The 27,655-nt window shown below is 33.0% G+C and overlaps 2 protein-coding genes and 1 long non-coding RNA gene across 3 annotated transcripts; 1 reads left to right on the forward strand and 2 right to left on the reverse strand.

Annotated features, from left to right (window-relative positions):
• Positions 1-2,215: 2,215 nt before the first annotated feature.
• Positions 2,216-9,561, reverse strand: LOC112019853 (uncharacterized). Its single transcript, XM_024052399.2, has 9 exons — positions 9,289-9,561; positions 8,559-8,642; positions 8,366-8,400; positions 8,097-8,208; positions 3,639-3,727; positions 3,229-3,340; positions 2,963-3,093; positions 2,823-2,871; positions 2,216-2,528 (listed from the first exon to the last, which is right to left on the reverse strand). Exons 1-9 carry the CDS (start codon positions 9,475-9,477, stop codon positions 2,451-2,453), a joined length of 879 nt encoding a protein of 292 aa, XP_023908167.1. The 5' UTR covers positions 9,478-9,561; the 3' UTR covers positions 2,216-2,450.
• A 7,002-nt stretch (positions 9,562-16,563) lies between these two features.
• LOC111984883 (ABC transporter I family member 1) lies at positions 16,564-18,942 on the reverse strand. Its single transcript, XM_024016512.2, has 2 exons — positions 18,724-18,942; positions 16,564-17,672 (listed from the first exon to the last, which is right to left on the reverse strand). Exon 2 carries the CDS (start codon positions 17,589-17,591, stop codon positions 16,905-16,907), a length of 687 nt encoding a protein of 228 aa, XP_023872280.1. The 5' UTR covers positions 17,592-17,672; positions 18,724-18,942; the 3' UTR covers positions 16,564-16,904.
• Positions 18,943-19,031: 89 nt separating this feature from the next.
• Positions 19,032-21,975, forward strand: LOC111984809 (uncharacterized). The gene is made up of 2 exons (XR_010631191.1): positions 19,032-19,481; positions 21,603-21,975. It is a non-coding gene; the product is annotated as an uncharacterized LOC111984809 (long non-coding RNA).
• Positions 21,976-27,655: the final 5,680 nt, after the last annotated feature.

Here is a 27,655-nt window from a genome sequence, read left to right on the forward strand (position 1 = left end):
ATGCCTTTTCTTAGGTGTTTTGAATCATATTAACACATAAGGGGCTACATTTATCAACCAATTGATGTTCTTTAGCGGAACCAATGACCATCAAGTACCCATGTTTGTGATTCTCAAAAAAAAAAAGTACCCATGTTTGTGATCACAAAACTTTTACAAGCAGGCTCTTTTGAATTAAGAGTTTTCTACAAGTGGTTACCGCGAGCCACAATATATCTACAAATAGGCTTCATCAAACTATATCTTCTCAACAAAAAAAAAATGAAGCATTTAAAATGATTAATTCCCAAATCTACGACATCTACAAGCAATGGGAAACATCAACTACTTACACACATGCCGTAAGCGCCACGTGTGCTTAAGGGGTTAATGTTGATACCCATTTTTGTGATACATTTTTTTATAAGCCCGATTCATGTATTATGTTTTATTTTATTATTTTAAAGCATGTCCCAAACCCATGCGACTTATTGGGGAAATTGAGGAAGTGTGGTTTGGAGGGAATGGGTCAGTTCCTTTCAGACTTTTTGTATAAGCTCAGCTCATGCGTGCTACTAAATGGGCAAAGGACACTAGTAGCACCTCAGGCTCATGGAAGAGGTCTTGTATCCAAAATTTTCATCTCAAAACAGCTTTTATACTCTGGGTGACGGTGGCCCAAAGTTTTTACCTAAACCTTTTTTTTTTCCCCTTTAAACATTGTTGACTCACATAGGCCAACTCCATCTGCTAACCCTCACTTAGGTGAGCCTCCCAATGGTCTGAAATTTCTGACCAAAGGCAACCAATTAAAGAAAACCCACCTTATCCAAAATCATGCTAAAAGCATATCAAACTTTTCCCTAAACAAAAACAATCCAAGCCAAAACAGCAAAATAGTATCATAGGGGATAAAAGCCTCTTCCACTACTCAAAAACCAGTCAAGAGCAACACCCCAGATTCTATATAAAACTCTCTCTTCAGCTCATAAATAAGAGAGTCACGTTCTACCCATGACCTGAAACTCCAGAGCAAAAACTCATTTAGCTAGTCAACAATCTCACAATTCTGAAACTTGGGGGTGGAAATATGATTACAAAGGAATCTTCTCTCTCTTCCTTACGACCTCCCTCAATTTCCTCTTCTCGGTGACTGTGAGTCGAAGTTTCAGATCTGTTGAACCACGTTTTCCCCATAGAGCTGAAACTTGAGAGCAAAAACCTACTGAGCCAAGAAACATTCTCACAATTCTGAACTTTAAGAGTGGAAATATGAGTATAGGGGAATCTTCTCTCTCTTCCTCACAACCTCTCTCAATTTCCTCTTCTCAGTTACTATGAATTGAAGTTTCTGACCTGTTATGTTTTTTATGCTTTTTCTATACTTTTGTTATTAGCATTTTGATTCTCTCTTGTCAAAGTACCATTAGCTTTTGTTTTATATACATTGTTAATTTTGAGCTTGATTCTCCATAAATAAACATTTCTAAAGAACCCAAGGGGAGATTCGAGCCGTTTTCCCATTTTCGGCCCTTATCGCAAAATGTCCTTGACAATAGTATTACAAAGCATTATATAATATTTAATTTGAACAGTAAATTCCACTAACATACATTCAGGATTGGGCTAATGCCAATCAAGTCTAAGAATTTTCAAAACTAGCTAATTTGGTCTCTAAAGCCAACTTAGTCCCTAAACAATTAGTTATTTTTTCTCAAATGTTTTAGGGACTAAATTGGCTTTAGGGACCAAATTAGTTAATTTTGAAAAGTCTTAAACTTCGTTAGCATTAGTCCAAATCTTAGAAGGTGCAAATGGAATTTACCCTAATTTGAATCATGAAATAAATTTATTTGGAATGAATATAATCTTCTTCCCACCCCTAATCCCACGAGTCTATCCTAAGTAGCTCACTCCTTTTGTCTTACTCCAATAGCATTTCTCATTCCCTAACCATTAAATGTAGGAAATATCCCCCCGCAGATTCCAGTGTTTTATAAAAAATGACAAGTACCATTTCCGGAAAACCTTTCAAACTTAAACCAAACAACTTCTCCTAAAATTTTTCTTTGTTTATGCTGGTATTAGTCAACATGAAAAGTTGAAATTTTTCATTAGGGATGCCTGTTAGTTGTGTGAACCTCATTTTTTTACGAGAAAAGTTTACAAATCCTCATGTGGTTGGTTCCTCTCTTAAACACATGATTCCCCTCAAGTGGGTCATTTACTCTTTCCATACATCTTACTATAGGTACCATTAATAATAAGAAACAAATTGCAAGTTTACACCAACAAGGAAAAAAAAAAATTCAAGCTGAATTATCACTTACGCCTATAATGTCAAAGGGTTGAAAGCCTATTGAAGACAAAAGGCATCTACATGGGAAATATTTTTGCGGATTGGGGGACAATTCAAGTAAATGTTGGGAGAAAACATTGAAGCAAATTCATCATGGCTTCAAATAAAAATTTTACATCACCTCCTTACCCGTCTGTTGGAGTACAGTTTTATGCATAACTTCCCCAGCCGAGTTAATAAAGTAGATTACCTGCAACATAAAAATGTATCATTTGGTGCTTTGGACAAGCTTTAGGAGGGATTATTAGGCATTTAGACATTTGATGAATGTTGAATTAGTCCACTACATTTTTTTTTCTTTTTTCTTAGTCCTCTGTATTCCACAAGTGGCTCAATGATTATTGTCATTTTGGCAAGTTACACTATCAACTAGTTGTTCAAAATTCCATTTTGAACACAATAGACTAATTCAAACTTGCCAATTGTCCAAAGTTACTCAAATTTTTAAAGATATATTCATAATGCAAAAAGATTGAAGACCCACAATCTCTAGTGAGCTGACTCTGTGAAGAAGAAACCCATTAACCAATTCCCTGAGAAACAGAAGAAAATGAAAAAGTCAGGAAAATGCATTTGCAGAGTAAAATGTAGAACAACATTGAAATTGAGGGAAGAGGTAAGTACCCATTAAAGACTGACTTTCCCTTCACAGATGTAAAATATGATTCATTCTCTCTTGGGGTTGGATTCCCAATGTAAGCTACATTAACATGATTGACATGTTTAGAACAACCCTGCCCACTTAGGTACACATTCTGGAGAGTAAAGTACATAAATTACTAGTCAGTTCTATGCCATCACATTCAGAATTATGCAGATACAAAAATTCAGAACATTGGATCTGAGAGAACTACACATAGAAACATTAAATATAATGATCAAATACTTACAACTCCAAATTTCACAAAAATATGGCGTAGAGGCTCATAAAATTGCTTTGCCTCCACTTGCTCTTTGTTCTCTTCACAAACAACCAACGGGTGGAATCCAACAACCATACGCCTATAGTCACAAAGGGCAAAAGAGACATTCAGTGATTGAAAGAGGTAATACACATGGAGAACGAATTCTTAAGGTTTCAAAATGTTATTACACTAAATTTCAATTTTATGTAAATATCATAATGAAAAGCTGTTTTTTGAAAGAAGAAGCCTACAGTTTTTAAAATGCTAATCTTAGAAGATTTAAAATGAAAAATATTTCAAAATTTCATTGCTTCTGCTTTGATTCAAAAGCTTGCTAATTTTTAGCTCACAAGGCCTATGCTATAAACAGCCAAAACAATAAACACTAATTTTACCAGTTACTACTGGTTGCTTCTAGTGTCTTTGTCAGCCAATGTAACTGATTTTGTCCAATTTCCCTTGATGGTCCTGTAAGCATTGAATCCTTTCAACCAAAAAAAAAAAACACACACACACACACACACCAACGTAAGAGAAAAGAAAAGAAGAAAAATGAAAATTCTGTGCAATTTATAGTTTATTATCAATTGGACAACACTGCCAATGTACTACTCAGACAATCAAAGTGTGCTGACATTATAGTTTAATACCACAAGTTTGATTTTAAAAAATCACTCATCAATAAATTTTGCAGAGCTAAAGATTGAATTGGAGTTACCGGATGAGTGGTAGGAAATAGTATGAAGAAAATAATAAGAAACAAGGATTAGCAAAGGATTAACAAATGAATAGACAACACAGCAACATCATTTCCATTATTAAGATTGACTGAATAATGATAACAAAAAAAGTAACACACCCCATAAACTCCCAACTTCTAAAGTCCACTTTAAATCCTTGCACAGCAGCACCATAATCCACTCTATACCACACCTAATCTTCATACTTAACTCACATTTTATCACCACAGAAAGTGACACTTTTTGCATGCACGTGACCATCTTGAGCTTGCAAATTCATAAACACCATCATATTTTACTTCTATTTATTATTCCCTCAGAATTTCATATAAACTTTAAGTTTATCCAAATAATTTGCCTTGTGTCTTACCTTCAATTTATCAATATTGCAATTTAAGAATATGTTCTATGTAACTGATATTTAAAAGAACCAAATTGGTAATCAGTTCAGAGAGATTCCGGAATCTCTTATCCATGATGAATTGAATGAGCTACCTTCACGCTTGTATAAAAATTAATATGTTTTTTTAGATTAAAATTTCAGATTTTTCCCGAAAAAGTGCTAGATACAACCAATTTTATTAGTTTGCAGGCTTCAATTTTGTGTCTCAGTCATAAGTCTGTTGCACCCTGGGCTACAATTTGGGTGGGTTTATTCAGAACCTAGAATAATGATAAATTAGTACACAAGGGAAGATTGTGAAATAAGATACCAAAATAATTTTTATTTTTTACTTTCCAACAGTTTGTTAAGCTTCTTCCAACACAGACATATACAGATTTGTAGTTTATACAATACAGAGGAATAGGCTTTAAAAAAGAAAAGAAAAAATGTTGACCAGGAGATGTTGAAGCTGCATAAATTTTCTGAATTGTTCCTACTATCATCAAACAAGGAGCAAATATAGAATGAGCACGTGACAATAATTCCATATTGAGCCAAATCAATCCAAATAAACTTTTATAGGATTTTTGGGTCAAAGCATACAAGTATTGTAATGTACCTCTCCATGGGAGTCTAGAACCTAGTTGCAATTATAAGCTGCGTTTGGATAGCTGAAATGGAGGCTGCATTTTGCATTTTGCATTTTGGGTTTTTTTTCCTGGACCAGTGGCTATTGCACTGTTCATGGGAAATGAACAGTGCAAATAGGTAAATGCACAATAATTTCATTTATGAACAGTAACTGAAAAATCATTTTTTTATTGTTTTCAATTTTCAGTAAAATAAACGATATTCAAACGCACACTATGTGTACCAAAAAGCAATAAGTACATGTTCATGTATAAAATGATAGAGACAATTTGGAGTGAAATGAGACAATGATTTACTTCTGTAGAAGCCTAAGTTTCTTAAAGAGAAACAAAGGAAAAAACCTCTTCTTGGGTGCTTAATTAAGCAAACCTAAATTCTTTAGAGAACCTCTTTTTTTTTTTTCTTTTTCTTTTTTTTAAATAAATAAAAAAATGTATGTACTTAAGAGAATTTTTAAGCCAAAGACTCAATTTTTTTTTAACATAAAAAAAAAAAAAAAAAAAAAAAAAAAAAAAAAAAAAAAAAAAAAAAAAAAAAAACCAANGCATTGAATCCTTTCAACCAAAAAAAAAAAACACACACACACACACACACCAACGTAAGAGAAAAGAAAAGAAGAAAAATGAAAATTCTGTGCAATTTATAGTTTATTATCAATTGGACAACACTGCCAATGTACTACTCAGACAATCAAAGTGTGCTGACATTATAGTTTAATACCACAAGTTTGATTTTAAAAAATCACTCATCAATAAATTTTGCAGAGCTAAAGATTGAATTGGAGTTACCGGATGAGTGGTAGGAAATAGTATGAAGAAAATAATAAGAAACAAGGATTAGCAAAGGATTAACAAATGAATAGACAACACAGCAACATCATTTCCATTATTAAGATTGACTGAATAATGATAACAAAAAAAGTAACACACCCCATAAACTCCCAACTTCTAAAGTCCACTTTAAATCCTTGCACAGCAGCACCATAATCCACTCTATACCACACCTAATCTTCATACTTAACTCACATTTTATCACCACAGAAAGTGACACTTTTTGCATGCACGTGACCATCTTGAGCTTGCAAATTCATAAACACCATCATATTTTACTTCTATTTATTATTCCCTCAGAATTTCATATAAACTTTAAGTTTATCCAAATAATTTGCCTTGTGTCTTACCTTCAATTTATCAATATTGCAATTTAAGAATATGTTCTATGTAACTGATATTTAAAAGAACCAAATTGGTAATCAGTTCAGAGAGATTCCGGAATCTCTTATCCATGATGAATTGAATGAGCTACCTTCACGCTTGTATAAAAATTAATATGTTTTTTTAGATTAAAATTTCAGATTTTTCCCGAAAAAGTGCTAGATACAACCAATTTTATTAGTTTGCAGGCTTCAATTTTGTGTCTCAGTCATAAGTCTGTTGCACCCTGGGCTACAATTTGGGTGGGTTTATTCAGAACCTAGAATAATGATAAATTAGTACACAAGGGAAGATTGTGAAATAAGATACCAAAATAATTTTTATTTTTTACTTTCCAACAGTTTGTTAAGCTTCTTCCAACACAGACATATACAGATTTGTAGTTTATACAATACAGAGGAATAGGCTTTAAAAAAGAAAAGAAAAAATGTTGACCAGGAGATGTTGAAGCTGCATAAATTTTCTGAATTGTTCCTACTATCATCAAACAAGGAGCAAATATAGAATGAGCACGTGACAATAATTCCATATTGAGCCAAATCAATCCAAATAAACTTTTATAGGATTTTTGGGTCAAAGCATACAAGTATTGTAATGTACCTCTCCATGGGAGTCTAGAACCTAGTTGCAATTATAAGCTGCGTTTGGATAGCTGAAATGGAGGCTGCATTTTGCATTTTGCATTTTGGGTTTTTTTTCCTGGACCAGTGGCTATTGCACTGTTCATGGGAAATGAACAGTGCAAATAGGTAAATGCACAATAATTTCATTTATGAACAGTAACTGAAAAATCATTTTTTTATTGTTTTCAATTTTCAGTAAAATAAACGATATTCAAACGCACACTATGTGTACCAAAAAGCAATAAGTACATGTTCATGTATAAAATGATAGAGACAATTTGGAGTGAAATGAGACAATGATTTACTTCTGTAGAAGCCTAAGTTTCTTAAAGAGAAACAAAGGAAAAAACCTCTTCTTGGGTGCTTAATTAAGCAAACCTAAATTCTTTAGAGAACCTCTTTTTTTTTTTCTTTTTCTTTTTTTTAAATAAATAAAAAAATGTATGTACTTAAGAGAATTTTTAAGCCAAAGACTCAATTTTTTTTTAACATAAAAAAAAAAAAAAAAAAAAAAAAAAAAAAAAAAAGCTGTTACAATAACCTCATTATCTTCAATTTATAAGAAGAGAAAACCTAGAAACAATTAATCATGACCATTAATTCAGACTACTCCTAGCCATACATAATAAAAATAAATCAAAAGACCAAATAACCCAAAAATAAACTAAGGTTTTATAATACCGCAAGAACACTACCCATGAACCCCCACCCCCCCCCCCTTCTTTTTTTGTTTAGTTTTGTCCTGCATCAATTCAGATTTCACACATTAGTAATCATCAATAAGCAAAAACTTATTCCCCCACTTCCACCCCTGCACCTCTCTCTCTCTCTCTCTCAAGAAATAAAAAGAAAGAGGTTGGCCCTTTGCCTGAAAAGCAACAATATATTATATAAGGCTTGAACACCTTTTGAAAGAGGCTCAAATTGTATCTGCAGCAGTAGAAATCTGAGGAAAATACAATTAAGATAAAATCCTATGACCTCTCTAACCCTATCTTACCCCTTAACACCAGAGCTAAAGCGCCTATGGGAAATATAGTTTGCATATACCTTGAAATTGAATAGGTAAACAACACAAAAATTGGCCCAATATATACAGGGAACAGTCAGCTAGCAAGTAAAATATATTCTGCATTACTGAAATATTAGCACCTGTGTGAGGGAGATGCATACAATGGATGAGATTAGAGAATTCAACGGTCAATAAATAAAGGATTCTATATATTCAACAAACATGTACCTGTAATGACCCAGTATCCACACCAATAATGTCTAAAGTATTCCCGGAAGGTATCTTTATCTGCTCATGGAAGTAACTTTCTCCATGTCCTTTAGATGTTCTAGTCGTAAACCTACAAGTGTTACTATTTATTACAAGACTAGAGTGATTGAATTAAAAACAGTGACTATCATACATCACATGAGAATCCAAAATATTGCAATTTAAACATTTGTTTGTGATGCAAATGTACCCAGTTCAGAGAACTGATTGCAGAGAGAATGGTATACCAGGGAACTTTCAGTGATGGGAAAAGCATAGTACCCTGCAAAAAATTAAGGTAAGATTATTGTAAATAGCTGAAGCCGATGCATCCAATTAATTCAGGGAATGAACAAACTAGACCAATGCAGCTCAGGGTGAAATGATTCATAATATCCACCATTTTGAATTAGTGGGAAAAAAAAAAAAAAAAGATCTTACATTCTGCATAAGTGGATCGTCTTCTCCCAGCTCACTAGTGTTCACCACAAAACTCACATTGTAAACCTTTGCCACTTTCTCCATCTTCATAGACAACAAGAACACATTCAGAACAGTCAACTTAGAGAAATACAGAGAGAGTGAAGGAAGCGGCAATCTATTGAAATCAGATTTACAAAGAAAGAACAAGAAATAGATCAATAAACAGAATCAAACCATACATATACTTATAGATGATGGAAAATATCAACTTAATCATGGGATCAACAAAGTAGCTTCATTACAACTCAAGTAAGAAAGCTAATCAAAGGCTATAGACAGAGAAAACAGGAATTCTTCTAACATTTAACAGAAAGTGGCCCTTTAATCACTAATGACAAACAATCAAAATTCATTCCCCCAGAGACAATGAAAACAATATTATTTCTGGAATATGAAATCTTTCATAAAGTAAACAGGAAACCAATATAGTCAGGGTTGGTTGCTAAGAGTCAGTAGCAAGAGAAGCACAATCAAAACTTTTACTTGTGGTCATTAATTTATTTATCATTTTGGACCCAAAAGCTCACTCAAAATTGACGACTATTCAACAAATAAAGACCAAATAAGCCATACCCACAAACAAAAACCAAAAAAACCATCCCCACAAAATCTTAAAAACCATAAGACATATAAGATAACATATATTCATGAAACAGTAGAATTAAATGAGGTAAAATGAGGGATTGACCAGTTTTAGAAGATGGGTTTGTTGCTTAAGAGGTCTGAAACCCCCTTTAACGCTGATAAAGTAAAGACCAAGAGCTCTACTATCACTTCTATTGCTGTAAATAGGCTGACCCAAGTTGAGAGCAAGGTAGAGAGCAAAGCAAAGAGACGCCTGTGTGAAAATAGTACAAAAACAAGATGGCTTCTTCATCTTCAATCTATCTACATTCTCTGTTCTTTACGTTATTGGTTTATGACTGCTAGATCAACCTGTTTATATACTTCTGAGAGCTAGGTTCTAAAACGAACACCAAGCTGTTTTCATTTGTTTTTGGATAAATTGTAAATTACCACCTCAAAATTTAGGAGTGACTAAATTTTACACTTTGAAGTTTTAAAATTTAAATTTTACCACCTGAAGTTTGGTGATTTTTGAATTTCACACCCTAACATTTTAAAATTTAGATTTTACCCTCTATATTTTAGAAATTTTTGGATTTTACTCTCTAAAGTTTTGGAATGTTTAGATTAACATCCTAAAGTTTCAAAATATGGAGATGTAAAATCCATACAACCTAAATTTTAGAGGGTAAAATCCAAATTCTGAAACGTTAGGGTGTAAAATCTAAACACCCTAAACTTCAGGGGGTAAAATTCATATTCTGAAACTTTAAGGTATAAAATTCAATCACTCTCAAACATTAGGGGTGTAAATTGCAATTTATCCTTTGTTTTTTAATATGAACAGGTGAAGGTACTCTAAATAGTAAATACAAGTCCATGTCCATCCTATCCGAAATGAGTATTATAATCAATATGATGAACTCCAATTCTAGTTTGAAATTTAAAGTTACTATATTCGAATAAAATAAATCCAAAGACAATAATTCTTATTTAAAAATTGTTAAAATTTGCATTTTATTATTATATCAAGTTTTATGTGTGTGTGTGTATATATATATATATGTAAATAATAGTGTAAAACCTAGTATTGAAGTATGAACAAATGAATTAATAACTTTTCGAATATACCTCTCCTTCTAAGTTCTAAAATTAATTAATAAGCAAAAAATTGAAAAATGTTTAGCTTGATGTTTCGTTTACGTTTAAGCAAAGAGCAATCATAGGTTTGTGTGTTTGTTGAGAAGACTGCATGTGATGTCCTTGTTCATGTCAGCGTGTCAAGCGGGGAATAAGTACAAAACTGAGTGAGTTTCCTAGTTGGCATTGCTATCACAATCCTTGAGACCGCATCGCTAAGCACGTCCAATAATCATCATCATTCTCTTCACATGACGACATTACATGTCTTCCGTTCCCATGGGTTTTCCGTTTTCTCACACCCCTTTTATCTTGGGAGAACCTTCTGTCCATATCTGAGCCAATACGACATGGACACGTGTAAGTTGTATCTTTTTATATTCTCACAATACTTACAGAGGCGACAAAATTGTGACCAACAGTATTTCTTTTCTTTTCTTTTCTTTTTTTCTTTTGATACCAAATACATTGTTAACCGTATTTACATCACTTCATGTAAAAATTTGGCAAAAATGCAAAACTGACCCTCTAACTTTCACGTTTTTTCATTTTAGTCCTCTAACTTTCAGTTTTGTCAATTCAGTCCTCTAACTTTCAATTTTTGTCAATTCAAGTCTCCGTTACAAATCCGTTACTGCTGCCGTTACAGCTGCCAAAACGACGCCGTTTTCATGTTTTTTTTTTTTTTTTTTTTTTTTTTTTTTTTTTTTTCGGAATTAAAAGAAAAATCTGAAAAAAAGAAAAAAAAAAAAAAAAGAAAACATTAAGGGAACGGTCAAGATCCAGCAAAAATTGGAGAAATGTAAAGAGGCTAGCATTGATTGCACATCTATTTGGTCAGGTGGGGCGAGGTGGGAGGTGAATAGTGGTGGCAAACAATTTGTGGTTGATGTGGAGAAACGTTCATGTGCTTGCAACTGCTGGGATTTGACTGGGATCCCTTGTAAGCATGCAGTGCACGTAATAGGTTTCAGGAAAGAACGAGCTGAGGATTATGTGCATGACTTCTATAAGAAGGATACATATATTGCTTTATATTCGCATCTCATTCAGCCATGCAATGGTCCTGATTTGTGGCCGGAAGTAGATGGAGATGCAATACTTCCTCCAATCCATAAAATCCAACCAGGGAGGCCTAAGATTGATAGAAGAAAAAAGGATAAAGATGAAGTTCATAACCCTTACAAGATGAAGAGGAATCAAACAAGTTTAAGATGTGCACATTGTCATCAATTGGGTCATAACAGAAGGACCTGCAGGAGCAATCAAAGACCACCAGGAGTAGCAACTGCCAAGGGCAAAGGCAAGGCGGCAACAGAAAAGGGCAAGGGCAAGGCAACAAGTAGCAGTAGAAAGAGGGTATTTGAATTCATTTAAATTATTTCCTTAATACAACAAATTATGCACATTTCTAATGTTTTTCACATGCAGGCCGCTAGTACTGAGGAGCACTTCATGGGATTTAGAGTGCAAGTAGATAGTGCATTTAGCAGCCAACAAAGCAATGTATGTGTGACGTGTATATATATATATATATAGCTAGGCAGCCAACAAAGTAACGTCCTTTGTTTATTTCAATGACTTTGAATTTTATGAATTTTGTTAGTTGGGTATATACGTAACCGAAGCTTGATGTTTATGAATTTTAATAAATTACCAATATGGCAGCTAAATATATATATATATATATATAGGTTTATTACTTTTATATCTTTTTGCTGTCAATTTCTAATATCTGTATACTTTTCACATCCAGGCTGTTAACATTGAGGGGAACTCAAAGAGATCTAGAGCAGGAGGAGTTGATGGTAGTCAACAAAGCTGCAGAAATTTTAATAGTCAACAAATTAGCAGAACTTAGTTAATTCTAGGAACAGTACTTGAACTTAGGCATGTAGTTTGTTATGTAATTGGCCAAATATTGTCACATGGCTATTATTTTGTGATGTTATTGCTAAACTATTAAGGCAATATAGTTTTTGAAGTAAGTAGACTAATATTACAATTATTTTGTGACGTTAAAGTGAAAAGGCAAGGCAAGGTTTCCTTTAGCTTGTGGTGGAATTGACCAGTTTGATTGATTTCTTGTGTTGTGAATTATTTTGTTTCCATTACAATTATTTTAGAATTTCAGTCTTAATGGAAACAAAAATAAATAAATAAATAGAGTCTTCATGAGTCACATTTCTTAACATGATTTAATATAGACATTTTTATCTGGGTTATTTTGATAGTGTGTTACTGTGTTTTGTAACTAATTATCAATCTAGTATTAGGCCTTTGATATATAGTTTTATTGATATAATTAATAAGTGCACATTCCAAAAGGTTATATTTAACAGAGAAAGCTTCTCAACGGTTGAAGATTTTAGTATAAATTTAAACTTTGTTGGTCTCATCTTTACTAAGAAAACAACTGAGTTTCTCAGAATAAATTTCATGGAATGGGTTTGTTCTTTAAATTTCTGCTAAAATTTTTTTAATCAACAAATACGAAAGCAACCGTAAAAATGTAAGTTATCATCAATTTCTCACCTTCAGTATAGAGGAAACCCCACCTATTGTAATGGAATAAATCCTATTTGATGTAAATTGTAGCAACCATTTATATTAATACAATGAGATATTTTCCATATATATTAATTTGTCAAATACAATTTCCTCAAAGATGCCAAATCAAAAAAGCTAATTACAAAATTCAGGTCTATGAATGAATTGATGAAGCAAAATCACAAGCCAATGTTCAAAGCAAAATCATATACAAAGTCATAACCCCCTCAGTCCTCACAGTCTTCATGGCACACCCACCACTGATTCAGTCAAGGCAGAGCAGTGAGGGTGAACACTGTCCAGAAAAGTCACTCTTCAACAAGATTCACTGCACATATTCAATCAGTGACAGGTTATTATCTTCCTTCACAGTGAAATCAGCAGGTTCAGTGACTTCAACACGGCTCCACTTGTCCACAGCAAGCCTCATTGATCCTTTGAACATGTCAATTTTAGCATTGAGCAATATTACAGTGCTGCCCTCTTTCATCAAGTCCACTAAACAACATCCAAGATAAATAAAATCAATTAAAGGAGAAAAATTCAGACAAACTACATGAATTGTTTTTCCATCCCTAAAGTTTAATTTTTGTCATTTTAGTCTTGAAACTTCAACAATTCTTTCATTTTAGCTTATAAAACAAACACTATTCTCATACGTGATACAATGTGATTTTACAGTAAAGACAATGGATGGAAGCACCAATATGACAGAAATTTTAAAGCTAACCATAAAAATGACAAAAAAAAAAAATCAAACTTTAAGAACACCCATTAAAAAAAAAAAAATTAAGAGACCCTCAAATTCAAACCAAACCAAACAGAAACCACAGCGGAGAACTCAGAGAGAGAGAGAGAGAGAGAGAGTACATTTCGATTATCCTCAAATCAAAGTCAAGAAACCCTAAAAATCCAAGATAGTTTACACTTATAAACACTAAATTAGGACCAATCCTATAACACTCAGAGACAAAATCTAGAATTTTCTTCTCTAAAAGCCTAAAGAAAAAAATCAAGAAAGTGAGTACATTGCAAAGAAAAGCCAAAAACCGAGAAGAAAATCCTGAGTTTTCTTCTAATTCTTATAGAAAATAAAGAGAAGAAGAAGTGAGGATGATATACGTACGTGATGGGGCGTAGCTGAGGGCGGAGTCGAACCAGAGTTCGGCTCACTCTCTCTCTCTCTCGGACTCAAAGTTAGGGATTTGGTGAATCCCTATTTTCGGTTTTGATTCAATGAAGGGAACGAATCCCTTTTGTTTTTGTTTTTGTTTTGGTTCAGGGAAGGGGAACGACGACGTCGTTCCCCTTAATGTTTTCTTTTTTTTTTCTTTTTTTTTTTTTCAGATTTTTCTTTTAATTCCGAAAAAAAAAAAAAAAAAAAAAAAAAAAAACATGAAAACGGCGTCGTTTTGGCAGCTGTAACGGCAGCAGTAACGGATTTGTAACGGAGACTTGAATTGACAAAAATTGAAAGTTAGAGGACTGAATTGACAAAACTGAAAGTTAGAGGACTGAAATGAAAAAACGTGAAAGTTAGAGGGTCAGTTTTGCATTTTTGCCAAAAAATTTTCATCTAATTTAGTATAAGAACTTACTTTTTCTATTTTACACAATTATTTTTTCAAAACACTCACATAAGTGAATCTATTTTAATAAATATTTCGTTAAAATATTTATTCTTAATTAATTTTTTATTATTTTCTCTAATAGTCATACTTTTTTAATTTAAATTTATATTTCAAGTAAACTACTAAAACCAATGGCTCAGCTAGTAGAGCCACTTGTGCTAGAAGTCGTTTTGCCCATCATATCGCCAGCACCAATGGCCAAACCACCAAAATACTGGCTCTAGCGATTGCTGATAAATCGGTGTCTCCGACCATCAATGAAATATTTTGATGTGTCGTTTTGGGGTTACCCACCGAATATATAAATATATATATATATATATTTTCATATTATTTACTATTAATACAGTGAATGATATAAAATTTTAGTTAAAAAAAGTACGGATTTGAATTAAAAATTTTAATATAGACTTTAATAAATTCCAAATAAAATCATCAGCTTTGTTTGAAAAAAAAAAAAACTTAATTATAATTCTTTTGTAATTAAATCATATGGTAGAGATATTTGCAAACTAGGAAGCTTCTTTTCCCATTTACTTTTAACGCCAAATTTTTAACTTTTTAGCACAACAAAAAGTCACTTTATCTATTTTACTTTCTCACATTCAACAGCAGTGATTTTATTTTAGCTTTTAACATAATAAAATAATATAAACACTACAATAAAATAATATTTCATTCAACCACCAAAACACAACCACATCCATCATCAAAACCATAGAAATCACAGAGACACAAAGAAAGAAAAATAGTGTGAACCCAAAAACATGGAGAGAAGAAAAGTAGTGTGCACGCCAATTTTTTTTGTTTTTTTTTTACCGCGCAAATAGTTGTGCGCGGTAGCTGCGGAGCCAAAAAATATTGCTTTGGCTCCACTATTGCAAAGTATATTTTGAGTTTTAGTGGTGCTAAAAATAGCTATATAGCTATTTAGCACCACTATTGCTAGTGCTCTAATATCTGACTCTCTTTTCTTTTTTCTTTCTTCTTTTTTGTTTTTTGTTTTTCCTTTTTTATCTCAAAAAATCACATCTTTTTTTTCTACTTTCTCTCCCATGTATTTTTTTTTTTTAATCTTTTCCTTTGCCGTAGCTCTCAAGAACTTGTTTCTCTCCTCTCTCATGGCAACAGCAAGCTCTCCATGGCAGTGGTGACAACGGCGACTTCAATTTGGGTTTGGGTTTGATTTTGGGTTTGGGTTGATGGGTTTTTTTGTTGAAAGTTTGATTTTGGGTTATAAGTTGTTGAGTTTTCCATTGAAGGTTTGATTTTGGGTTTGGATTGATTTTTGGTTTGATTTTCCTTTGTGATGAGTTGTGATGGGTTTGTGGTGGTGGTGGTTGGGCAGTGTTAGGTGGATTTGTAGCAAACTGGGATGGACACAGACAAAGAAGAGAGAGAGAAAGAGAGAAATTAATAAAATAATGTATACAAAACTACAGTAACCATGTATATTTACATAGTTACTATAGCATCTTTGTATATTTAGAAAGATTGATGCAGATGTTTTTTGTGCTTTTGTAAAATTTTGCACTTTCTGTATTTTGCAATGACTGATGCAATTGCTCTAAGAAGAACTTGTACTTTAACTGAACTTCATGAAATTTCTATCAGCAACATCCAGGGTTCAAGGTTCAAATCCACCGCTAATTTACACACTTCCATATACACTTCAACACGATTTCAGCTAGGCTGTGTGTTCTCAATTTCAGCTTAACTATGTGTCTTGTACATATAGTGTGTGTACATATAGTGCGTAACTATTACCATTTTCTCAATATAATTCCAGAATCTAGTATGTATGTCAATAAAGTGACTGCAGTCTGGTAAAAAAAAAAAAAAAACTGTAGTCTTGGGTGGTTGGATGTGCTTTACTAATAAAGTGACTGCAGTCTGGTAAAAAAAAAAAAAAAACTGTAGTCTTGGGTGGTTGGATGTGCTTTACTTTCTATTTGATGTACATGCGCATCCTGAAAGGTCTCCTCCTTGTAGAGAAAGGGTCATGTGTTTGCCCAGAACCTGCAAAAAGGTATGGGAAACAAAATTGAAAAAGCCTACAAAGCGAGGGTTGCAACTTACTATGGAAATATGTTGAAGAACATCCAACATGCTTGTAATTTGATTAATTTCATTCATTGTTATTCAACCCAAAATATAAATAATTTGGTTGTTAAATTCGTAGTATTAGTACATTGAAATTCAACCTGGATCCAGTCCCAGAGTGCTGATAATTTTGTTGTCAATTTCAATCCTTGCTATTCAGACCATCAGAGTGCTACAACTCAACGCTGGTCCCACAACCTTTGAAAAGATACAAATTAATAATGAAGAAGAAGAAAAAGAACCAAAGATGCATTTTCATATCTGCAATTCCAGTGTCTTCTATGGGTCTTTGTGTGACAAAATTGGGATGGGATTAGAAGTCTGCACGATCAAGCATATCTACCAATGTAATCCTTCTCGGGAATCTTGGTGGCAGCCGCAGATACATGGCATCTTCCATCTTAATTGGCAGATGTGTTGCCACAATAACAATGCCACCCTTCTTTCTATGCTCAGAAATGATATACTCAAGTAACTTCACCCCATCATCATCTAATGCAACTGAAGGCTCATCGAGCAACCAAATTGGCCGATCCAGTGCCAGCAGCCTTGCAAGCTGCAGCCTTTTCCGCTGGCCCATTGACAGCAATCTTGCCTTCTCCTTTGCCAACCGTCCAAGACCCATCAGCTCCAATGCAGGCATAGAGTTCCCTTGCTTACCTTCAAGAACTTCAAACCATTGAACATTGTCAAGGACTGTAAACTTCTCTTTGATGGCATCTTTCAGGGAGAGCCAATTGAGCTGAAGCTTGTACTGGTGGAACACTCCTGATTGTGTAATGTCATGACCATTCCATAGGATCTGACCAGCAGAAGGTTTAGAAAATCCAGCTAACATACGGAGAAAAGTGGTCTTGCCTGAACCATTGGTGCCTGTAAGCACAAGTGCTCCACCGTCGTGAAGGGATACATTGACATGTCGCAGTATTTGTTGGGCATTTCGCATGCAAGAGACATTGTTGAGGAGGAGACGTGGGATAGGTGGTTTTCTGAGAGACATTGAAGTTTTAGGAAACAGTAAAATTACTGCTACAACAATAAGATTTTCAATGCTGGGTAGAGCCTTTTGAGTGTTAGCTATCTGCAAAAAATGCAGCCAACAAAACCCAGTCTCAGTACTTAGTATAAGCCAGACTTGTTTGAAATTGACAGCAAGATAAGTCCATTGAAGAAGTATAAAATTTTGAGATAAACCCGTTAATCCAAATGCATGAAAACTTACAGCAGAAGAGGAACAAACAAAAGACAAAAAATGAGTATAGGTAAACTGTGAAGGTATAACAAGAGTACATAGTTTCGCTAACACAAATAAAACCCTATGAAGCTCGGACACTCCAAAAACCCAGACTGTTGGGAAGAGTATTTTAAAAAAATTTCTTTGATTAAATAAAAAAATATGCCTATATATAAACAATGTACCTAAGGGTATATTATCATATTCACACCGTGTTGTGTCATATTTTTTCAAGAATTGTTGTATCATCATGTCCTATGTCATAATTTTTTCATGAATTGTTGTATTGTCATGTCCCATGTCTATGTTAGTGTTCGCCTTTGTGTCCATTCTTCTTAGATAAAATTAGACTTAGCAAAAACCAAAGGCGTCCTTCATCCATCTTTTTTGAACTGCCCATTTTCAAAAAACTGGAAAATAAGCTATCATAAGTGGACTAAAAGTGCAGTGCATTTTTACAAACAGTTGGCATGTGTAACACTATGCGTGGATAATACGTAACAACAAACACCAACTAAAGCATGAACTTGGAAAATTGGTGCCACGAAAGGACGCAGGGGAAGTGCAATGTAAATGGGCAGCCAGCAATAGCAAAGAAGTTTAACCAGAAATAGAGAATTTCTACTGCAAAAGAAAAGTAAAGCAAACAATAAAGCCATAGCCAAAGCAAATATGAAGTTTAAGAAAATTGTGAATTCTTAGAAATGAGAAAGGCCAGTGAAGAATGAATGGTTTTTAGTTACTAAATACATAGTGTACTTTTATTTAATTCTAAAGGGATGTGTTAGAGGCTTAGAGCTTAAAGGCATGGATTATGAGAAGCTTAAAGTTTTAGAAAAAGTGAAGCAGTAAGAGAGAGAGAGAGAGAGAGATTTGAATGGTCAGAGTTCCTTCTTACTCTACAACGGAAATGAAGGTCTCGACTGCTTGTGCTGTTAACTATCGCCGCCGCTCTAACGAGGATGGTAAGGCTCCGGCGGTGCCTTTGTAAATGGTTTTTGGTGGGTCGGGTTTGTGCCTATCTGGTGGCTATGTGGTGTTTGTTTACAATGGTTTTTGGCGGGTCTCTGGTGTGGAAGAAGAATAGATGGAGTTTGATTGTTTTTTTTAGTAGCTACTTAAATATTAATAATAAAAAATTAAGATATTTATATATTTATATTAAGTGTCATTCTCCAGTACCCTCTCTTTTTTTTTAGGGAGTACGGTACCCACCTGAATTTTAGCCATTAGATTTATTTGTTTTAATCTTAGCCGTTTGTATCATTTTAGCAAGATATTAGTTACCAATTAGTCAAGTTAACATATAAAACAAAAAATAGAAAAAAAAATATGACTCTTCTTCTCTGTTGCATCGAATTTGATCTGAAGCAGCTTCTGCTCTTTCGCCGTCTCTTCTTTGTAACCTTCATTGCTGATGTTCTTGGGTAAATCACTGAATCTATTCGTTGGCATCCCCAAATCTTTGGATTTGGATTTGAGGGCCAAATCCAAATCCTTTGTTTGGATATCTTAAAAAGAGATGGATTTGGATTTGATCCAAATCCATCCAAGATTTGAGGCATCCAAATACCTTGATTTCAAAGCCTCTCACGTTCTTCTTCAAGGAAACGCTCTCTTCTACGTTCTGAAACTGAAGCCACCATCGTTCCCAGGGTTTGTCTCTCTCAATTCATCTTGTCCTCTTAAACGTCTCTATTTGTCTCTTCCATCAATTGTAAATCTAAATCACAAAATATTGATATGATTGTCTAGGTTTATCTATGCCTCTGTGGGTTCCGTTTGATTTGTTTGTGGGTTTTGTTTGATTTGCTTCTTATTTTTTGTGGGCTTGTATCTACTGGTAAGGCTGGGAACTGGGTTGGTTTAGTTTTGTTAAGAAATTGTTGAAATGCAAAGTGTTTGATGAAATGCTTCTATGAGCTGGAATTTCTAGGAGATACTTGTATGAGTCAGTGATACAAATTTTAAAAGTTGTAGCTATAAAAATATTAAAAATACAGACTTTAACATGTTTTTTTTTTTTTTTTCCTTTTATTAGACCAAGAAATGATCAAAATCTTAAATTTTGTTATCTATAGTTAATTTAATGTCCAAATTACATATTCAAAGCATATAACCATTCCATTCAAACTGAATTTATGGGAAGTAAATGATGTAGTCCAGATTACCACCCCTTTCTCTGACTATAATTTGTATCCATCTAAGTGCCCCATAGTCATAATTTATCAAATTCTTAGTTGTTTATAATCTTCATGATGATAATGTAAAGGTGGTACACCATTGTGATTGAATCTTAATCTTGACTGAAGGCAAACATCAGGTAATTTTGTTACTAGCCTGGTCACAAAACTTGCAATGAGGGATATTCAGAATAAGCTTGTGACAATTAACTCAAAGCCAAAACACGCAAATTCTAAAATAAGAAGGAGGACTTACCACTACAAAATATAGATAGTTTTCCCATTAAGCTTGCTAAGGTTGAAAGTGGTACTAAATTTCTTTTCTTTTCTTTTTTCTTTTCATATTTTTCAATGCTTGCTTTTGTGTGTGTGTGTGTGTGTGTGTTGGTTGTTTCTTAGATTTGGTTGGTTTTTGTATCAAATTTTACAGGCTCCGGGTATGCTAGGTCGTAGGCTTGTTGGTTAGCTTCAAACTCCTTTGGTTTGTTGTAGAACACTGCAGAGTCATACAGGCAAGGGATACACATATACATGCACATATATTCTTTGTGTTTGTGTTTGACTGTTTTGGTTAGGTTGTATCAGTTATATAATTTTATTGCTGGAAATGGTGATTAAATTACTAGAATGAGTTAGAAATTGTTTACTGTACTTTGCACTTTCAATTTTGAAGTATCAAGTTTATCCCTTGGTCAATCAACGGGTAGTTGTCCCTATTATTAGTGGATTGGATTGTTGTCACTCTTCTAAATGTACTGAGAAATTCTGAGGAAAATAAAATGCTATCTTTCTTGTAGAGTGGCTTAAGTGGAAATTATTTCTTGGATTTTCTAGTTGTGGAAATTCTGTAATTCAAAGTTGTAGAAAAAATAAATATATTTTTTTCTCATTTTTCCAAGAGATAATTTCTGGAACCATTTTGGTTATATCTTTAATGAGACATCTTTGTGTAATATACCTTGGATTTAGAAATCTTTCTCTTTTGATAAGTAAAATGTAATAGCCACTCTTTGGCATTTAAAATTTATGAAACATTGAGATGGTACAATGACTGCTTTATTGGCAAGACATTGTAGATTTACAGAGCACGTTGCCATGCATTTACAAATATTATCTTGTTTTAGTTGATTAAACCAGATATTTTTATGTACAGATTAATATTTGCTAATTAGGATTCTTAGTTGTCCTTGTTATTATTGGGTTGAAGTGACATTAGTTTCCGAGATTGCTATAGTGACATAACATGCATGAATTTTTTTTTTTTTTTTTATTAGCTATAGATTCTTATAGTTTGTATTTTAAAAAATAAACAAAGACAAAAATGAGATGGAAGAGATATTTCCACTCAATGAAAACAAAGTAGAGAGGAGATGGAAGTATATGAGGAAAAGGTGATGAGGTGAATTCTCCTAATGCACACCAACCATGTCAACATTCAATATAAACAAGTTATGTAGCTGAGCCAAAAAAAAAAAAAAAAAAAAAAAGTAGGAAAAATTCATGTCAACATTCCCTAAATATCCTTCTTCCTACCTATATAGTTAGTTGTTCATGTAGTGACTACATTAATTTTTCTTTTTTATTTAATGTGCAGAGGTCAAGTTCCCAGCCATCAAACCTGGTTCATTCCTTGTCATATCAGCATCCGCTATATTACCATTGGCAAGCACCCTTCCTCAATCCACAAATGGAGGCATGGTATAAAGGATTTAGTCCCATTATGATTATTTTAATTTATATCCTAAAGTCACTTGCTTTGTTTTTCTTTTGACATAGTGTTTGCAAAGTTCTCAAGAGAATACGAAATTACTAATGTTGGTTATTCATTAGTACCTGGCCTAATTATAGGTCCAAAACAATTTTCCATGCTGAAACAATCATCAAGCTTTTGTATGAGCAACAAATCCAACCAATTGTTTTTTCTTTTAGGTTTGCATTATTAATTAACTCTGTCCGTATTCACATTACTTGGAAAATTTTTAATCGTTTTTCCTTTGCTTTATCAATTTATAGGAGCTAAATTTGATAATGGAGAGCTTCCTTCAAACCAAATCTTAGTGCATTATAAGTTTCTATAGCTTTTGAGCAACTATTTGAGCTAATTGGTTGCAACTATGATCTTTATTTGTAAAATTACCAAGTAGTTGACGAGAAAATTGTTGCAGAAATATTGAATGTAATTTTTAAGTATTGATAGCATCGCATTTTGTCAGACTTTGAAATGTAGTCATAGCTTGCGGCTGGTTTGGTGTGCTTTTGCTTTTGCTTGGTTGCTTCCTTTTGTTATTTCCTGACAAGAATATCATTAACTATTTTCATTAGAATGCATAATGTATTTGCTTCTCAATTTTACTCTCCCTTTCCCTTCATATTTTGGATATCAAGTTCTTCAAGAACACGCTCTGAGGCCTAAATTTATTTTAGGTTTCAATTTCAAGCTCTTCAAAAAAACACACTAAGGCCTAAATTGTTTTCTTCCTTAGAGTTCACAGCTACAGCATTGTATGGTCTAAATATATAGCTTTTTTGGAATCATTTAGAGTAGCAAATGTTTCCTAACAAATAATGTTTGCTTTGGGTCACCTTTTTTTTCATTGAGAAAATTTAACACCATAAAGGCACCAAAAAAGCTGAGATGTGTTTGATTAAAATATCAATGAGATGTTAAAAATCATCAAGTTGTCTTGAAAACCTCTAACATGACCGAAATATCTTTACAATCACTAAAAAAAAATCCAAGATATTACTCTAACATGGCCAAATTGAGTGGTTTTGATGCTATTATGGTAATTTTCAAAATATTTAGTATTTTAATCATTCTAGGTATTTTTAGCGCTACTTTGTTCATTTTCAATGTTTTATTATTATTAATTTTGAAAGTTTAAAAAAGTATTTTAGTCATTTTATAGGTTAATATAGGTTTTTTGGTAATATTTGAGGCATTGGGGTATCTTAGTAATTTTATATATTTTTAGGACTATTTTTTGAAATCCTTAATTTTCAGGGTATTTTTGTTAATTTTCAAGTTTATAACCATTTTGGAAAAATTCATTGTTAACATTTTAGTTATTATCAAGATTGTTATGAATCGACAAAAGTACAGTTATATGTGAAGTTGATGCTGCCTAATGTGACTAAAAAATAATAAAACTATTGAATATAACAAAAGTATGATTATATGTGATTTGGTACTGCCCAATGTAACATTAGAACTATCAAATGTGAGAAAAAAATAATAGTACCACCAAATATGAAAAAAGTATAATCAGATGTGATGTTGATACTGTCCAATGTGATAATGAAACTGTCAAATATGAGAAAAAAATTAGGGTACTACCAAATGTGACAAAAGTACAGTCAGATGTGATGTTAGTATTGCCTAATGTAATAATGGAACTATCAAATGTGAGAAAAAAATTTTCGAATATGACAAAAGTATTGTCAAATATGAGAAAAAAATAGGGGAATCACCAAATGTGATAAAAGAACTGTCACATGTGATATTGAAACTACACAATGTGAGAATGGAACCATCAAATGTGAAGATTTAGTAACCTAGTATAATTCATTGTTAACATTTTAATTATTATCAAGATTATTATGAATCGATAAAAGTACAGTTATATGTGATGTTGGTACTGCCTAATGTGACTAAAAAATAATAGGACTATTTTCTTTTTTCTTTTTTTAGAAGAAAATAATAGTACTATTGAATATAACAAAATGATTATCATATGTGATTTGGTATTGCCCAATGTGACAGTAGAACTATCAAATGTGAGAAAAGAATAATGGTACCATTAAATGTGACAAAAGTATAATCAGATGTGATGTTGGTACTGCTCAATGTGACGATAAAATTGTCAAATGTGAGAAAAAATTAGAGTACCACCGAATGTAACAAAAGTACAGTCACATGCGATGTTGTTATTGCGTAATGTGAGGCTAGTATAAAATGTGACGGGAAAAAAAAAGGAACCACTGAATGTGACAAAAGTACAGTCATATGTGATGTTAGTATTGCGTTTTGTGAGACTGATATAGGGGTGTCAATGTTTGACCCAACCCGTGAACATGACATGAACCCGACATGAGTTTTTCGGGTTAGGGTCGGGCCTTAATGGGTTTGGGTCATAAACGGGTTGACCCGAAAGTGACACGATAAGAAACGTGTCATAAGCGGGTTAATCCGCGTAACCCGTAATAGACACATTTGACACGCCAATTTATTTGTGTTAACCCAAAATGACCCACTTAACACAACCCATTTAACTCGTATAACAAATAAATATTTATTTTATTTTAGGTTTGTCAAATATCTTTTATATCCAATATATATTTTAAATTTAAAAAGAAAAGTGAGTAATTACAAAAATTTATAAGGGATATAATTGGAAATTGAAACTTTACAAACCCTAGAACTACTAATAATTTTTTATTATTATTATTTTGGTTTAGAACTTACACAAATAAAATTGGATGAGCTTGTGGAAGATGTTATGAATTTGGACATCAACAAAGAATCTGTGGATGATAATCATGGTCATAGTCAGGATTAGTCTACTGTTTGCTCAAATTCTTTCAATATTGATACTTAGCATTTGGAGAGTTTCAAGGATATTATATTTTTGTTGAACTATGTTAATTTTTTTTTTAACTTTGTTATTTTGAATTTGGGTTGAAGTGTATGCACTTCTTTTAGAGTGTAAAGAACTTATTTCTAAATGAATCTTATATTTTTGTTGAATTATATTATTTTGAATGTGGGTTGAAGGTTTGAAGTATATGCACTGCTTTTTGGGATGTAAAAAAAATTATTTCTAGATGGATATTATATTTAATATTATGCAAGTTGAAATGAGTTGTGTTACATTCATGTTAATCCAACATGACTCATTTATTAAACGTGTCAAATGGGTTGGGTCAGGTCAACCCGACTTGTTAATAGGTCGGGTTAGGGTTTAAGAATCATGACACGATTATTAAATGGGTCGAGTTAGGGTTGCGTCATTTAGTTGAATACATCTACCTTGACACGACACGAACTCGACACGCTAACCCGAATTGACACCCCTAGACTGAAACCATAAAATATGAGGAAACAAAAATAAGGGAACCACTGTATGTGACAAAAGTACAGTCACCTATGATGTTGGTACTGCGTAATGTGAGGATAGTACCATAAAATATGAGAAAAAATAAGGGAACTACTGAATGTGACAAAGGTACAATCACATGTGGTGTTGGTATTGCGCAATGTGTGGATAGTACCATCAAATGTGAGAAAAAAAATAAAGGAACCACAAAATGTGGCAAAATACAGTCACATGTGATGTTAATACTGCACAATGTGAGGGTGGTACCATCAAATGTGAGAAAAAAAAATAAAGGAATCACTGAATGTGACAAAAGCACAGTCACATGTGATGTTGGTACTGCGTAATGTGAGAATGATACCATCAAATGTGAGAAAAAATAAAAGAATTACCGAATGTGACAAAAGTACAATCACATGTGATGTTAGTACTACACAATGTGAGGATGGTATCATCAAATGTGAGAAAAAAAAAAAAAAAAAAAAGGAACTACCGAATGTGACAAAAGTACAATCACATCTGAGTTGGTACTGCACAATGTGAAGATGGTACTATCAAATGTGAGGAAAAATAAGGGAACTATCGAATGTGATAAAAGTACAATCACATGTGATGTTAGTACTATACCATATGAGGATGATACCATCAAATGTGAAAAAAAAATAAAGGAACCACCGAATGTGACAAAAGTACAGTCATATGTGATGTTGGTACTGCACAATGTGAGGATAGTACTATCAAATGTGAGAAAAAATAAAGGAACCACCGAATATGACAAAAGTACAATCACATATGATGTTAGTACTATACAATGTGAAAATGGTACCATAAAATGTGATATTTTAGTAACCTGATATAGCAGGTTGTCTACTAGTGGGTACCGTACCCCCTAAAAAAAACAAGGGGTATTGTAGAATTACCCTTATATTAATACCTAAAAATTGAAGTTAGTATTTATTGTTACTACACTCTTATTGAGAGTATGAGTGTGCGCGGGTCTAGTTAGGCAAGTGAAAAATTCCAATGTTGACTCACCAATCTCTAAATATGTTGAGTTAATTGAAAGTCTTAGTGGTTTCGATTTGGCAAGTTGAGAGGGTTGGCACATGCAATTGACTAAAGCAAATATTGCTTACTCCCTTAAATAAATAAAAAACGAAAGAAAAAAATCACAATTTTTTATTGATAATAATTATAAATACTACATTGTTTTTTAATAAAACTAACTAAAATTTTTTATCACACTGAAATGAAAAATATCTCAGAATTTTAAATTAAACATGTATAGACACTAAGATCAATAACAAAATCTTAGAGATAGCAGCTAGAGCTTATTAAGAAAAGAAAGGTTAAAATGTAAAAAGTAAAAATTAAAAAGAGAAATAAATGAGAGAAATAAAGTGGATATATATTGTATAGATATAATATAGGTGGATCAGTCGGGTCGTAGCGGGTTAAAAGCATCTCAACCCGCTATATAACTCAACCTACTTATTTAGTTGTCTAACCTACTGAACTCAATTCACCTCACTTAACGGGCCCACACGAAATGGGTTAGTTTTGTTGGTGGGTCATGCATATTTTTTGTATAGACTTGTTGTTGAGCCACATTAATGTAGTAATTTTGGTCCACTTCAATCTAATTGTGTCTACTTCGATTCATTTGATCTATTTTAGTCCATCCTCCCTTTGGTCCAATTGGTCCATTTCAGTCTACTTCGGCCCATTTGGTCCAATTGGTTCACTTCAGTCTATTTCGGTCCACTTTGTTCCATTCAGTCCAATCGGTCCCTTCCTGTCTATTCAGTCCATTCCAGTCCAATTCGGTCCAATGGGTCCACTTCAGTCTACTTTGGTCCCATTGGTCTATTTCAGTTTAATTGGTCTACTTTGGTACAAAGGGTTCACTTCAGTCTAGTTTGGTCAATTTGGTCCATGCCTTTCATACTATTGTGATACTTTTTTTGCCTCTTTTATTATCCCTTTTTTTTTTAATAAGTATATTCAATTTGGAAATGGTCTTGGATTTGGGTATATGTTTTGGGTTGGGTATACTTTGATTATATTTTATATTCAGTCGAATGATATCACTTGATTAAAACTATTTTTGGGCTAAACCGATTATGAAGCTAAGTGTTGTTAGTTGTGAATCTTTGACCTTTTCAATTTAGGTATGATTCTGGAGTTTGGCACACACTTGAGGTAAAGTCTACTTTGATTGTTCTTCCTATATATTCTTTCTTCTGTATGTTATATATTTTTATAAATATATGTAGGTTGTATGTTGGAAATGAAGTAAATAATTATTCAATTGTTGAATCTATTAGTAAATAACTACATGAGTTAATTTAATTATTTTGTCCAAATCTATTAGTACATGAAGTCATTTAAGCATTTTTTAAATTAATACTAAACAATAAGATCTTTTAAATAATGCATCATATGAATGTTTTTAGATAATTTTTTAATAGTAAAAAAACACTTAAATGATATCGTCTGCTAACTAAAATATTTAAACAAAGAATTAGACTGCCCCCCCCCCCCCCCCCCC

Source organism: Quercus suber, unplaced genomic scaffold (assembly GCF_002906115.3).
Source record: "Quercus suber isolate HL8 unplaced genomic scaffold, Cork oak 2.0 scaffold_201, whole genome shotgun sequence".
Taxonomy (NCBI): domain Eukaryota; kingdom Viridiplantae; phylum Streptophyta; class Magnoliopsida; order Fagales; family Fagaceae; genus Quercus; species Quercus suber.

Bases quoted from the DNA above. Each gene is read 5' to 3' on its own strand.
- LOC112019853 (XM_024052399.2), bottom strand. From the start codon at position 9,477: ATGAAGAAGCCATCTTGTTTTTGTACTATTTTCACACAGGCGTCTCTT. The intron at 3,094-3,228 runs GTAAGTATTTGA...TTTACTCTCCAG, and splicing joins TTTTTGTGAAATTTGGAGTT to AATGTGTACCTAAGTGGGCA. The intron at 2,529-2,822 runs GTGGGTCTTCAA...TTTATGTTGCAG, and splicing joins GAGTCAGCTCACTAGAGATT to GTAATCTACTTTATTAACTC.
- LOC111984883 (XM_024016512.2), bottom strand. From the start codon at position 17,591: ATGTCTCTCAGAAAACCACCTATCCCACGTCTCCTCCTCAACAATGTC.